A 14,849-nucleotide genomic window follows, 5' to 3' on the forward strand; every position below is an offset into this window, starting at 1 on the left:
TATAGATCTAGTGAGTGTTTTTTATTATAGCTTCATTTAGACCTACAGAGTGATTGCCATCATAACAACCTCCAACCCCAGACAGCATCACCAACCACCTCTAGACCCATACTCATCATTGCTAATATCATCTATAGGCCCAGAATCTGATTTCAACCCAATTGCCATTTTAATTAATAAATATGCATCATTCACACCGATCCAGTACAGTCTGCACCGTATTCTGGCTTTTGTGTCAGCTCATAGATTTAGGACAACTTTCTAGACCCAGAAGTAGCAGCTTATGCAGAATACATTTATGAATTTTGCCTTTTTTTAACGTAATACTAGCTTTTAAAGTTTGTGAAAATATTAATATTGTTACACAGTATTTATATAAAGCGCCAACATATTACGCAGTGTACAAAGTTTATAGTCATGTCACTAGCTAGGAAGCCAATTAACCTAACTGCATGTTTTTAGAATGTGGGAGGAAACCCACGCAAACACGGGGAGAACCTGCAAACTCCATGCAGATAGTGTCCTGGCCAAGATTGGAATCTGGGACCTAGCGATGCAAAGGCCAGAGTGCTAACCACCATGCTGCCACTGAAATGAAAATTGGTATTACTGAGTAGTTCTACACATGGCTTTTTAGAACAAAAAAGAATAAATACACTGTTTACAATATTTCACAGCTAATTAAGTCTTAGTGCCTGCTGAAACTCTGCAGTCTTTCCAGCAACAAAACAGTGAGCATGCTCTGAACAAGGTCTACAACTTCCATAAAGAGAACCAGTTAATAGCGGCTTATACAAGAACCATATATTTGGTCCCATTCTGTGCAAGCTTACTTAGTAAATTGTGGGATTAGCACCCACCCTAGAAAGGAAACCTAAAGCTTGACACCTGCTGCCTGTCAAATGCAATTATATCATTTACTGTCTACCAGATTGGAGTGCATAACAAAATAGACGAAATGTCAAGCTAAAAAATTAGGAAAAATGATCATTACTTCAGAGCTTGGCCTTTTTAGTAGGCAGTACCTATACGATCTATACTATATCAGTACACTTTGTATATGTTTGCACCCATAAATGCATACAAACATACATACAAATTACATTCTGACATGTTATCAGAAGCTGCCATGTGACACTGTCATGTTTTCAGATATTAACTTTTTGCAATAGAAAAGTACTTTACTGGCAGTTCATATCTAAGTTACCTCCATTCCAGCACTGCAGTATCTTGAATACTCTAACATTCAACATTTCCAGGAATGTTGGATACACGTATCACCTGCCTCATGCAGTTGATCTTTCCTCTGACCCCTCTTTCCACTGTACAATTAGGACTTAGCAGTGATGTATGGGTTACAGAATGGGACAAGGGCACCAGGTGGGGGACCAGGCATCTGACTCTTCCAAAAGAATGGAATGCTGAAGAGTTCTCTGGTGGCTGCACTGCTACATCAGAGGGAAGGTAGGAAACACAGACCACTGGGGAGAGGAGTATAAACCTGCTATTTAAGTATATTTTACTGTTTTACTGATCTAACAGGTTTACTTTAAACTAATGTGCTTATAAAGATTGATGTATAAGACTTTCATGTTCTTAGAAGTAACCTTTTCATATTGTAAATATTAACACAGTTACCACTGCAATGAGCAAAGAAAATGAGATGAAAAATTAAGAACTCTTCCAGTAAAAAAGGGTCCTGTGAGTTGGTCTTTTTAACTGTGGACTACAGCAATGCTTTAAAATATCTTATTGTGGTATTTTTACTAAATGTATTAGAACTAGAATTTCCTTCCTGTTATTACATAAGAGCATTGCAATGGTATTACTGGCAGGAAGTATGCACAGTGTTAGAGAAGTAACTTTCCTCACAGTCACACACTAATCACACTTTTATTTAACATATCTTCCTTTTGCATTAGGTCTGATATTGGTTTACTGGTCTATTAATGTTTTACCAGTATGTATGCTAAAACCATATTATTTTATGTAATAATTCATCATGTCATGACTACTGAAATCTCCTCTGCGGTATTTCACAAAAAAAAAAAAAAATTATTGAAGTCAAATATGAACACATAGCCACACTAATATATGTCTCTTCTGCAGGCATTTTTACGTCAGTTCATACATAGGACCTAACTCATTAAAGCTTTCCACAGCTGGAGAATACACTTTCATCAGTGGAGCTACATTTAATCTTCAGTCTCCAGAGCCATACTTATAATCTTTATTCCACTTCTTAATCATATCTCATGGACTTCAAATGTACTGCACCCAATTTCTGGAATGTCCTTTAACATACTATCAAGAGTTCAATAATCAATACTAAAGTTTTGATGTTTTGTACACTTCCCATACCTGTTCCTTTACAGTTCTTTAAGGCTGAACAAAGGAAAGTACTCCAATTCATTTGGCATCCCAATAGACCTTGTGTCTCTAAAAAGGTACTATACCAAATATCTAAATTATTAGGGGGTTTATCATTCCAAATTTTTATAAATATCTGCTGGATGCCCAATTAGCTCTATTGGTGGCGCTTCACCGCTCTCAGGATTTCCCAATTTGGGCCTAAATATATGCGGGCGGAACTTCCCTCGGTGTTGATGCAAAACCAATTATGGATCCTATCTTCTAAGCGACCACTGGTGGAAGACCTCACTTTGTCGTACGCGCTGGATTTCTAAGACAAGTTTAAACAGCCCAGTGAGTATTCTGCTGGTGGGCTTCTAAGCCAGTACATTTTGTATACGACCTATACTCTTTTTCTAGGGTAAAATATTTTGCCTATTCACAAGAACATTGGGCCTTGCCCTCTAACGAAGTATATTGGTATATGCAGATTAGACATTATTTGCTTGACCTTTTTTAGAAATTATGATGATTCCCTTCTAGGACTAACAACCTTTGAATCATGTTGTCCAAAGAACCCAGGCTCATCGGGATTGGTATCTTTTCTGTACGCAATCTTGCTCCAAATGAATGCACAACACCTGCAATATATGTCAAAGTGGGAAGTAGATTTGAATTCCACTATTGATTTGGAATATGGAGATATGGCAGGCAGTCGCTAAATGTTCACCTAATGTAATCGCCCAAGAAAATGCTTATAAAGTACTATTTAGGTGGTACTTGACACCCGACAGAATTGCTAAATTCACAGCTGGTGGCAATTCTTGCTGTTTTAGGGGGTATGGTGCTGTAGGCTCTTTTAGCCATGTCTGGTGATATTGCCCTATAGTTTGTAGACTTTGGATTAGGGTATATATTCACATTAGGTCAGTTTTGAACGTAACCATACGGAAAGATCCCTGGGAAGCTTTACTTCACAAGCCAAATCCTTCTTTGCCTAAGCATAACCGCACACCTATTTCGTTTATTTTTCTGGCTACTCGACAGGTTGTAGCTGCAGCATGGAAGAAACCTACTCTTAATTTTTTGGCGGTAATATCCCGGTTATCCGACACTTTGGTCTTGGAAAAGGTGTCTGCATTTGTTAATGACTCTGTTTCTAAATTCCATAAAGCATGGTCACCCTGGTTGGATCATCATGCTTCCCCGGATCTTGACCGCAGGTTGCTTCATCTTTGAACTATTGTTTCTGCTATTAGCCAATCTAGTTTTCTTCAAAAATCGTTTTTATCATGTGCCTCCCGATCACATTTGTTTCTTTGTATTTGTCTTGTAATCTATTTTTTTTGTGTGTTCAAATTATTTTTGTCCATTCTTTTTTTGTGTGTGATTTTATTGTTTTATTGTTTGTAGAACTTTTTTAAAAATTCTAAAAATTATTGAAATAAAAAAAAACAAAAAAAAACAAATGTTAAAGCTTCTTTTTTCTTACCCCATGCTCCCTCCTCCTCTTAGGCAGTATTGTATTAAGGATGGCCATATGATGTTGCAGGATCTCTGTTACCGGTAGGTTGGGAAATTTACAGTTTTGGGCTTTAAGGAAATTATTAACCACACCTGCTGAACTACTAAACTGTTTACCTACCTTATTACAGCAAAAAAACGTGAAACACTCACAACTTCCCAAATCTCCACCTTACATTCCAAAAATAGGAAACTTTACCTAAACATTCTCCTTTATTATATACAATGTAAGCACTTTGAACATTAAAACAAACCTAAAAAAAAACATCTTAAACATACAATTTAGACTATGTTTTTACAAGGATGTATACACAAGATGAAAGTTTTAAAAATAAATTAAAATATGTTTTTGTTATATGTTATAAAAATATATTTTTGTACTATGTTAAAAAAGTTTATACCTTTAGTCTAAACTTGTTATAAAATAATGTTTTTGTAATATGTAAAAACAAAAAAAATTAGATTCACATGACTAATAACAGAGTGCTTTTTTTTGAGTTGAGCCTATTATATGCTGCCTTGGCAATACTAACATCAACATCACAACAAAAACCATTGTTAAAACACAATGCATCAAAAAATCTGTGAAGAAACGTTGGCTTTGACAAAAGCAACTGATCAGCAAAGGTTTATTTATCCACATCCCACAAAACAAATATGTTATATTTATTCCTTCAAACAATTTAGGACTTTCGAGGCAAATGTTTTCAGCTATTCTTCATTAAAAAAATACAATATTTTTATTCTAACTGTACAATCAAACCAATTAAAAACAAAGACTGTTAGAAAACGCTTAGCAGGCCAGCGCTTCCGTGCTATGCACCAGCGCAGTATCCCACGCAGCCTATATTGTCCAGCGATATCACTTGCAGCAGCAAAGAGAATAAAGAAATAGCAGCAGAACTTGCTTTCCTTTAGCTGTGCAGCCTGATGTATTTTATCATCATCCCCAGGTACATGTGTTACAATGGAAGTAATTGATTCCAACCAAGGAATGTTTGAGGGAATGTCAAATTCCCTGTTTTGTACTTAAAACCCTAGATTTCCACAATACATGTCAATTTATTCTTTTTATATCCCTCTCGAAAAGTGCACAAAATACCCATTACTTCTGAAAAAAATTCACTTAGTAGTGTTGTCATAACCATCAAGTCCTCATTCACTGGTTAACCTCCTTATCCCCATAAAATAAGGCTTGGTTATTGATAGTACATTAAGGAAAGGCACTGTGTTGTCAGATCACTACAGGGAGTTAAGATCAAACTTAAAGTCTGACAGGATCACCTGGTATTTTTCTATTTGCAGTGTTGTAGTTATATAAAACACAGAGAAATGTGCATATGTTTCAGAGATGTACTGAAGGATTCCTATTTTGTCTGCGGGTTTATTTTAATGTTAAGTTTCAGTACAGTCCAAGTTACACTTCTGTATGATACCCAGTTATTAATATATCAGCCAGGTGATTGTTATGTACCTACACTAAATAGAAGTCCATCAGACCCATTACTTGTAAATATGTTTTCTTATCATCACACAGATATGACTTTAGGTTGGGATACTGACCTCTCTCAAAGGCACTGCGGATCTCATTAACCTGGACTTGTGATCCTGGAACACGAAATATACCTTCATGCTGTAAGCCTACAAGTTGAAGAATACACAAGTATGAACTATGCTCAATTACATTTAAAAAACAAATATATCATCACACAGTAAAACATGGTAAGTTTTTAACTTATAAAAAAATAATATTGTCAGCATCCTGACCACACACACCTATTATATGGTATCCAGAGAGGAGCTGTGGTGCCATCCTAGCCTGATTTGGGTCACAAACATTTTCCTATCACTATTACATTGAGAATAAGTTTTCTGTAGTTCAAAGTAAAGAACTAGTAAAAGCTGTAAAGTATTTTGGAGAATTTTGTTGAACAGTGCATTGAAAGTTTGCAACTGACTTTGGAATACCCTGTATCCTAAATTAACATGAAGTGAGGACACAGGTTTTCCCCAGAGTAGCAGTTCACTGCCATGAAGAAGCAGTAACTTCGGCTTTGCTTTCAGAAAAAAGATTATGCATAGAGGGTTTTTTTAAAAGTAATTTTCAGGCCAAGAGACGTTTTAATACATGTGCAAAAAAATGCATAAGTAGACAAGCAGTTAATTCTGAATTCAAGGAAAGCAGCTAACTATAGAACTGAAGTACATATATATGGTATGTCTTAGGAAGTATGTAAAAATCTTTTAGTTGCATCATTTGAAAAAAAAACTTTGTCTAGCCAGGTTTAAAGGTACAGTGCCAAAAAATGTTCTTACCATGCAAATTTATGAAGCGGATACAGCTGGACACGACCCGTGGAATCGCTTCTCCTGAGCTCTGTATGGTAAAGAGAATCGGTATAGTGTGTATTGTATATGCTACATACATGCTTTTACACTGTATATTTTCTAGACTGTTATGTAAAGGGAAAGATTTCTAATTTACAAACAACATCAGTTCTTTTTTTGGCCTTCTGCTTTCTCGTATTATTCTCTGACCCTGTGAAGACAATTACACTTTCATGTATAGAGTACTATTCCTTCCACCCCATTCTCCTACTTACCCTGAGCAACTCTAATTCACATTCCCGAACCCTTTATTTCCAGACCCAGAAACCTATGAGGCTGCAATGTGCAGACAAGTATAGGTAGGCAAAGGTATGTCAGGGTAACGGGGGTGCAGTAGGGGGAAGATAAGGGCACTCTGTATTAAAGTGCACTTATCATTTGAGAATCAGGTTCAGCTACCTGTATAGCTTCACCGAGATCACATGCCGTGCAAGGTGGTCATGAATATTCATAAAATGTATGGACAATGCAGCTTGATCTGTAAAACTTTACTGTTTGGCACTGAACTGCCCATATATTACCCTGATTATATATATATATATATATATATATATATATATATATATATATATATATATATATATATATATATATATATATATATATATATATATATATATATATATATATATATATATATATATATAGGCTGAATATAGGGGCTCTATTTAGCAAGTTTTAAAGCACTGGTAAGGTATATGTTAACTGTAAATCTATGTTTCAGAATGTTTGGCATCATGCCCCACTGTATACAGTTTTGTTAAACAACTGCATCGTTTTAATCTGTTGCAAATCTGCATCCTGGAGATCCTGCCAGTAACAACATGTCCTAAGGCAATGGCATTGTTGGTCTTCAGTTGGAAATGATGTTAGAGGCAGGGTTTCCTCATAATACACTTTGTAAAATATTGACAAAAATATATATATATACAGTAGGTCACAATATGAAACATAATGAAAACCATGGATTTTATTAAACCAAGGCTTCTACTATCTTTAAGTAGAACCAACATTTGCTAAACATGTTAGCAGCATGTTTACAGTGACAACCAGTTCTCCCACAATGATGTGTGTAATGCAGATTTGAGATGATGTTGGGATGATTTTTGCTCAATGCTAAAGGCTTTAAACATCCATATGTAAACAAACAGTTTAGCTTCAAACTTACTTCATCCTCTGCCCTGTCCTAAAACAATTCTGGGTGGCACAGATTAGCACTTCAAAGTGCTTTTTGTCATCCATTGTAACCCCAAGAGAATGAGTTTTTAGCTCTGCCGGACAACACAATGCACCTGGAAGCATCGGAGGTTGGGGACGGGTAAGTATTTTTATTTGGTGGGGGAAACGGTTTACACTAGAAAAGGGAGTGGCTGTTAAGGTGCGTACACACTTCCAATTTTTATTGTTCAAAACGAACGACGAACGATCGATTGGGCAAAAAATCGTTCGTAAAAAAGTAACCAACGACGCCGACGAACGAGGAAAGTCGTTGGAAACGAACGACCGGACTGGCGGATCGGATTGGACGACGATCGTTGAACATCGTTCGTGTGTACGGTCGTTCGTTGATCGTCCATGGGCTGAGCATGCGTAATGAACGAACGTTCGTTCACTTTCCTGTCATGCACATAGTTCCTCTATCGCTCAAACGATCGTATCTATTGTGTGTACAATATCTACGAACGATCGTGTCGTTACCTCTATGTGCAGGATCGGTGCTATACGATCGTTCGTAGATATCGTGCAGGATCGTTCGTCGTTCGTTTTCCAACGATAATAATTGGAAGTGTGTACGTAGCTTTACTTTAAACTGAATAGTATCTATGAGGTATTATGTCTTCATTTCTTGTGTCACCATGTACTGATACTGTTTTCAACAACCAGTCTGTCTCAAAAGAAGTGTGTCCTTTAATTTTTTTTATTAATTTTGGATGGAATGGGAAAGGATTAAAATACCTTTTTTGAAATTTCAGTGTTATCCATGACTTATTTAGAAAGTTTTACCTGTCCTGGTGGTAACAGTTTTACCAGAGAGCAAGTAAGGGAAATGCTGCCACAGGGACATAGTGGAGTCTATACAGCAGTAAATGCCAATAGGGGTTTCAACCCCCCCCCCCCCCCCCTATTTTTTCCAAAAAAAATAGTTTGGCTGAACCTATACAGTACATTTCCTAAAAACCTTTTAAATGATCATGAACAATTGACAACAATATTCACAATACACAAATAAAAGAAAAGAGAAGCAAGCAGACAGATGCAAGAGTTACTAAGATGTACCTGGGTACGGGACAGGTACCGTCGTCTCCTATATGCAGCGCACAGGGAGAAAATAAAAAGAGACAAATAGGATTGATCGTATGGCGTTAACAAGCAAGTATAGGCAGCAAATGAGCACAGATCCATGACAGCGCAAAGGTTCAGGCAAAAGAACATTGAGTTGGATTAATTTTTGAACAAGTAGTAAATAGTGTAAAGAGATGTGTAAAATGCAGTAACCAATAAAAATAAATCATCTCCCTAAAATGACAACAGTAATCTAACTGGTTGTTTTGAGTGCTTCGTACATATATATTTCTTCCTCAAGCCTGTAGAAACTTTAAGTATATGTAAACCCCACAATGGAATTTCAGTGCTCTTGACATAATGTGTTCCTTAAGCAAACTGTGGAGATTCTGCTAGTAATAGCATTTTGTGTTGCAGGCTGATTGAAGAAGCTTGTGTGGCAAGCTGACCATGCTGCAGAGACGTGGAAGGTTGTATATTAGTATGGACAGTTTGAAAACTCAAATGTTATTACTGGCTAAATATCCAGCTAAACAAAATGACAGGTTAAATAAGGAAAACTGTACACAGTGAGGTATGATGACATAAGTAAAAATAGACTTTGGCTTTACAAACATGTAAAAGAATATGTAAAACAAAGTTTCCTTCAGATTGAGTACAACCTGGGTTAAAACCTGTTTGGTTTACAAACCGGGAAGATTTCTACTCTCTTGTTCTGATTGTACAAAAACTGACAAGAAATCCAAAATCTTGTGGATTTACCACTAACAAAAAAAAAGAGGTAAATCTTGCCATATTAGGGATAAAAAAAATCTTAAGATCCCTTGATGTCTACTCTTATAGATGTTGGCAAAGGTAGAAGAAAAACTTAGGTCCTAACCCTTTCCTACTGTATGAAATCTACTCTATCCTTATGAAAAACCTAACATCAAATTTAGATTTGATTCAAAAGAGATTTTTGGATTTTTCCAAAGAGTTGTCCTGGATTTATACTTCAATCTAGAAACATAAGACATTTAAAAAAAGTTTATGGGTGAAATAAGGAAACTGTGCCAGGCAATTCTTAAATACATGATAAGGATAACCAGTTGGGACAAAAAAAAGAGTTTGTATTACATAGGAAATAAGTTTGTTGGGGGGGGGGGGTCTTTATATAGATGAGGTTGTAAGCCTCAAGTTGCAGACCTTTTTAACACTGATGTTTTTGTTCTGTTGGTTCATCACAGAGCAGACTTTAAAGTAAAGGACCATACACCAGGGGAAATATGAAAGCTGACAACAATGTCTCCTCTTTAATAATGCTTACTACCTGAATGTCTTTGGCCTTAATATTTACAATATCAGGTCCAGTAAAGTTAGTGAAACCAGGATCATGAGCCTGCCCTATAAAAAAATCAGCAATTTGACTTCCTTTATTTCAATCGAAATAGATCTCATTGAAACAGGTTTTTCAATAATCAATTTTTCCACTTGAAAGCCAATAGGGTTTTTACCTGACAGCATTCACAAATGCCTTACCATGTACCTTTGTTTTCCTCTTTACTTATCAGTTGTTTAACTCATAACCAAGCACTGATTTCAGGCAACAACCTCACTGTAGGAAAAGATTTACTGCAAAGGAAACACCATTAAAGTCCTGCTCTTAACTGCACTGATCTGATCTGATGGCAGAGCTCTGAAATAAAATACCTGCTACTGGAAGGAACACGTGCACACCTGATATTTTTCAGTGTGGGTACGTTTTCAATGGTATATAGCCTTTGCATTATGTATAGTCTTTATTTCCAATTTTTTTTATGTACCAGTTAAGCATTAAAAAACCTTAAAACAGTATCAAATCTGTAAATATAAGTGTGCAAACCGTGAACCCAGATACCTCTAAAAGTACCCTCCCTACTTTGCCACTACTATGTAAATGTTGAATTAACCAGTACACCAAGAACAAAGATGCAGTGGAAATATTCTGAATAGCACAGTTGTAGGTTGTAAGTAGGCTTGTTACCCATATATTCAACTTTTTATCATTTAATCTCAATCCTGTATTGAAAATGAAACAGGAATACAATTAATGACTGGGTTTGCTCCGTTTTTTAAGACACAAAAGAGAAAATAATATTAATATTAATAAAGTATCCAATAACCAACAGCAAACTATGGTATGTAGAAAGGTAAAACAAATCCTATATAATAATAAAAGAGAAAATCCTATAAAAAAGCATCAGAAGGCTCTTAAAAAAGCATGAGAGATACTGAGATTATTTAGGCATTTGTAGAAACACACAGTATAAAGCAGTTTAGGTTATCAGATCATTCAGCCCTGAAGTGGCAGAGGTGTGCAATAACAGATAAAGAGCTTTGCAGCAAAGACATCTGGAGGAGCGACACTGCAGTGATTTCCCCAAATATAACACAAGCTGATTCAGAAAGCAAAGAAAGTCGGCAGCACACGTAGGAGGTACCTTCACAAACTCCTCCAAATCCCCGTTAAACAGTTTGTGGTTATACTGGGAGGACGGTCGCTGCCTTTTCACCCTCTGTGATCTACTGGTATTGGACTGCATCCTGAAATCAACCGTGTGACATACAATTCACCCAAACACAAAACTTTGCTAAAGTACATAGATTAAGCATCAAATACACAAATAGCATGGCTTATATTACAAGGACATACATCTTTGGGCTAATATCAGAGCACGGATCATGTGCAAAGTGCTGTAGTCTGTAATAGCCAATTACAATATGGCTACAGTGGCAGTATTAGTATAATTATGCTGAAATCCAGGCAGATATAAAACACACAATTGAATGCAGTGTTGTATTTATTAACAGATAACTTATTTATTTTTGAATGCAGACAAAGTGAGCACCTGAATTAAACTTGGTATCAGATTCAGGGATAGCAAAATCAGATTACAGGGATAGTAAAATACAAAACAAAAGAGCTATGACTATCCAAACATAGATTGGGTGAGTGGCAAAATCGTTAAGTAAAAAAATGGCCGTGGCATGCACTGCAGTACATGGCATTACAATTTAAATTTTTGGAAAGAACCACCACAAATACAAATCTTTTGGGAGGTAAAGCATCTTCCTTACATAAATTACTTTGAGTATTTAGTGGTTTGCCTGGAGTTCAGTTACTAAAATATCTGGAGATTAAAAAGGCCTTAACATGTAAATATTTTCTCTAAAACATTATCTAGTTCACAATTTTTTTTAATATATATTAATATATAATTATAATAAATGTAATATTATAATTATATTACTTGATATCATTCTAATGTTATAGTCACAACGTATTTTTGGATATAGTAAGCAATGGTTAAAACCCCTTTTTTTTTGTTGCATCTGTGTCACATTGAGGTGATTTATGTTTTTCTTTTCCTGTAGGCACAAGATAGGAGCCAGCAGAACAGGTTTCCCCAAGGAAGATTTTCTTTCTATTTAACAATTTTGAATTATCTTTGCTTTTATTCTTGGTTATAATGGATATTGACACATACAGAGTGGGTATATCTCCCTAGAAAGAACATCAACTGCAACAAAACCTGACAGAGGTTCCAGTGCTTTCCTCCATTTTTCAAAGCTATGAAAAAAAATGTATGACTTTTGATTCGCTTTAAGACACAAACGGCTGCAACCATGATATACTGCTATGCACGCTGAGAAACTAAGTTATGTATAGCGACATTACTTGCCCCATCCCCTTCCCAGTCATTGACAGTATACATACCCAGTGATTTTATTGTGCGATTCAGCTGCTGTGGAGAAAAAAAGAAACCATGAGACCTTCAAGGACTATGAATAAAACCTTCTCAGCAATGCAAGAATGGGTTTTGCTTCAAATGAGAGTTCCTATATTACAAAGAATGACTTACATGCTGCTGCTTGGGATTGTTTTAACATTGTTAAATTACGGAAATACTTTAAAGTAAACTTAGCGTATGTATGATAATATATTCATTAGTTACCGTATTTTTCGGCGTATATGACGCACTTTTTCTTCCCCAAAACTGGGGGGGGAAGTGGGTGCGTCCTATACGGCGAATGCAGGTTTAAAAAATAATTAAAACTGGGTGATCAGAAGGGGATAAATTGGCACAGAGTGATCAGAAGGGGATGATTTGGCACAGGGTGATCAGTAGGGGATAAATTGGCACAGGGTGATCAGAAAGGGATAATTGAATAATCTTTCAGAATCTTTTTTTTCTAGATTTTCCTCCTTTAAAATTGGGTGCGTCTTATATGCTGGAGCGTCTTATACGCCGAAAAATACGGTACTAAAGATGGAACAAAAGAATGTTACATATGTAATAAGTTTCACAATAAAAAGTGTACAATTAAATCCACACATTTTTTTAACTTATGATTAGAAACAAGTTACACATATGAACAACAAGAAATGTTTGAGGATGAGGCACAGACAGTGCTGCTTGGTACAATTAACGAGATGTTTCAGCACACAGGTACCTACAATAGTGATCTGGACTGGTTTCCTAACTGGTGGTTCTTGTCATCTCTCTACCTTTAACATGAACTAACTGTCTAATAGGTCTTCTAATGTCTACAAGCAATGTATGTAAAAATATTAATATTATTGCATAGAAGCAGCTGTCCCATCCTGATGCCAGATCTAGAAGTGCTGGGCGTTTGTGCCCTACATGGCAAGAGGTTGTGCCAGTGCGAGCATGCTGTGCATAGATTATCTGCCTTTAAAACTACATTCTAATAAAAAAAACATTTGATGTGATATGTAAATCCTCCAACAAAGAGAGGGATGGGAGGCCTTTAAATTACTTCCATAGAGTGTTGCATATAATGTTCAGTGCTTATATTTCTGTATCCATGCCCCATTATTTATACTTTGACCTGTTTAACCAAACATATCTTTTATAATCTACTGTCAGCGAGCTTGTTTTAGAGATCAGACTTACTACATAAGTGTGAGTAGCAGTTCCACAGCCTATACCAAATCAACAATGTCAGTTCCCATATTTCTTTCTTTACAGGTTTCTTTGAGTATTTGTATTTGAAAAAACAAAGGCAGGAGCAGACATTTCCCAAATGAAATACAACCTATCCTCCACAAATATTTCAGCCGTGTTTGTCAAAAATGCACCCTTACCAGCACTTTAAAGCTTTGATAAAGGGGCCTGGAACCCCTGAAATGTGTGGATTTTTTTCTGAACGCAGATTTTCTTTAAAAAATAATTTATTTTTAAAATAAACTAAATCTATACACCTTGTTTGGAGCTAATGTGCCTATAGCCTTTCATTATATGTGACCTGCTGTTAATTTACAATGATCCTGTAGGTATGTGCAAATAACCAAATAATGGCCAGACTGTGGGCACTGCTTTTTTTTTGCTACGCCAAGGCTGTATGGACTACCCACTCCAAGGCCTAATTTTTATTATTACCATTTAATTAAAACCAGGTGAAATGCAATCATAATGAAACCTATGTTAAATTTAATTTGTATTCAAGATTTGGTTTGTTTTTGAAACAAAAGGCAGCATATTCATTAGCGTATATTAATGGTACTTAAACTAGGAAAATGGGAATTGTGGGGTCTAATAAGTGGCCAATATCACTTCCTTACCTTTATCAATAGCTTCTTTTAGTCTGTCACGCTTTGCTTGCAGTTTGCAAATGGTGCTTCTCCCAGCCATATATTTCTGCAGCTTCTAAAGCACACCAAAAGAAAAAAGCGATTAAGTATATATTTACTTTGTGGAAGGAGTAAAATATAAAACCATTAAATGTTAAAACTCTGTAGTAATGTCTCTGTAGTATTCTATAAAGGAATTTGTTTTTCTATAACGCTCCTTGCAATCTTTTTAAAAATTAAAATGCAGGGTTAAAGCTTTTATTTATTTCAATGAGGGGCATTTTCCAGCGTGTTCCCTTATTTTCCAGTGTTAATAAATGCTTGAAAACACATTTGCAGTAAAACGCGGTAAAACACGACATAGACATTTTACAGGTTTAAGATGCCTGAAATTTCAAACATGGGCTTTTAAAGCCTCAGGTTAAAGTTATGGAAACAGTCCGTGTAGACCCAGCCTAAAAGAGTTAAAACTAACTGGCAAAATTCCATAGAAAATGGAAAAAGCCTTAGTGATGTGTAAATGGCAATATATAGCACTTGCATCTCAACAGGTCTGGCATATTTATATTTGTCCACCTGTCTGTTCACTTGTCATATCCACAGATATACCTGCCTGACATATTTACAGAAATAAACATCTGTCACATTAACAGATTTACCTACATGCTACATCCACAGATCTGCCCAC

General features: G+C 35.9%; 1 protein-coding gene across 4 annotated transcripts in view; it reads right to left on the reverse strand.

The window, feature by feature from the left end:
• The window catches only part of LOC140344240 (rho GTPase-activating protein 4-like), a 116,202-nt gene that overhangs the window by 21,982 nt on the left and 79,371 nt on the right, over window positions 1–14,849 (reverse strand). The window contains exons 10-14 of one of the 4 annotated variants that reach the window (XM_072431264.1): window positions 14,153–14,237; window positions 12,284–12,308; window positions 8,542–8,569; window positions 6,193–6,253; window positions 5,440–5,517 (exon numbers count right to left, since the gene is read on the reverse strand). In XM_072431264.1, the coding sequence (XP_072287365.1) occupies window positions 5,440–5,517; window positions 6,193–6,253; window positions 8,542–8,569; window positions 12,284–12,308; window positions 14,153–14,237 (277 nt within the window). Of the gene's footprint in view, window positions 1–5,439; window positions 5,518–6,192; window positions 6,254–8,541; window positions 8,570–11,006; window positions 11,110–12,283; window positions 12,312–14,152; window positions 14,238–14,849 lie in introns of all 4 variants that reach the window. The other 3 variants (XM_072431262.1, XM_072431263.1, XM_072431261.1) reach the window with 3 other exon arrangements.

This window comes from Pyxicephalus adspersus, chromosome Z, assembly GCF_032062135.1.
Source record: "Pyxicephalus adspersus chromosome Z, UCB_Pads_2.0, whole genome shotgun sequence".
NCBI classification, from domain to species: Eukaryota; Metazoa; Chordata; class Amphibia; order Anura; family Pyxicephalidae; genus Pyxicephalus; species Pyxicephalus adspersus.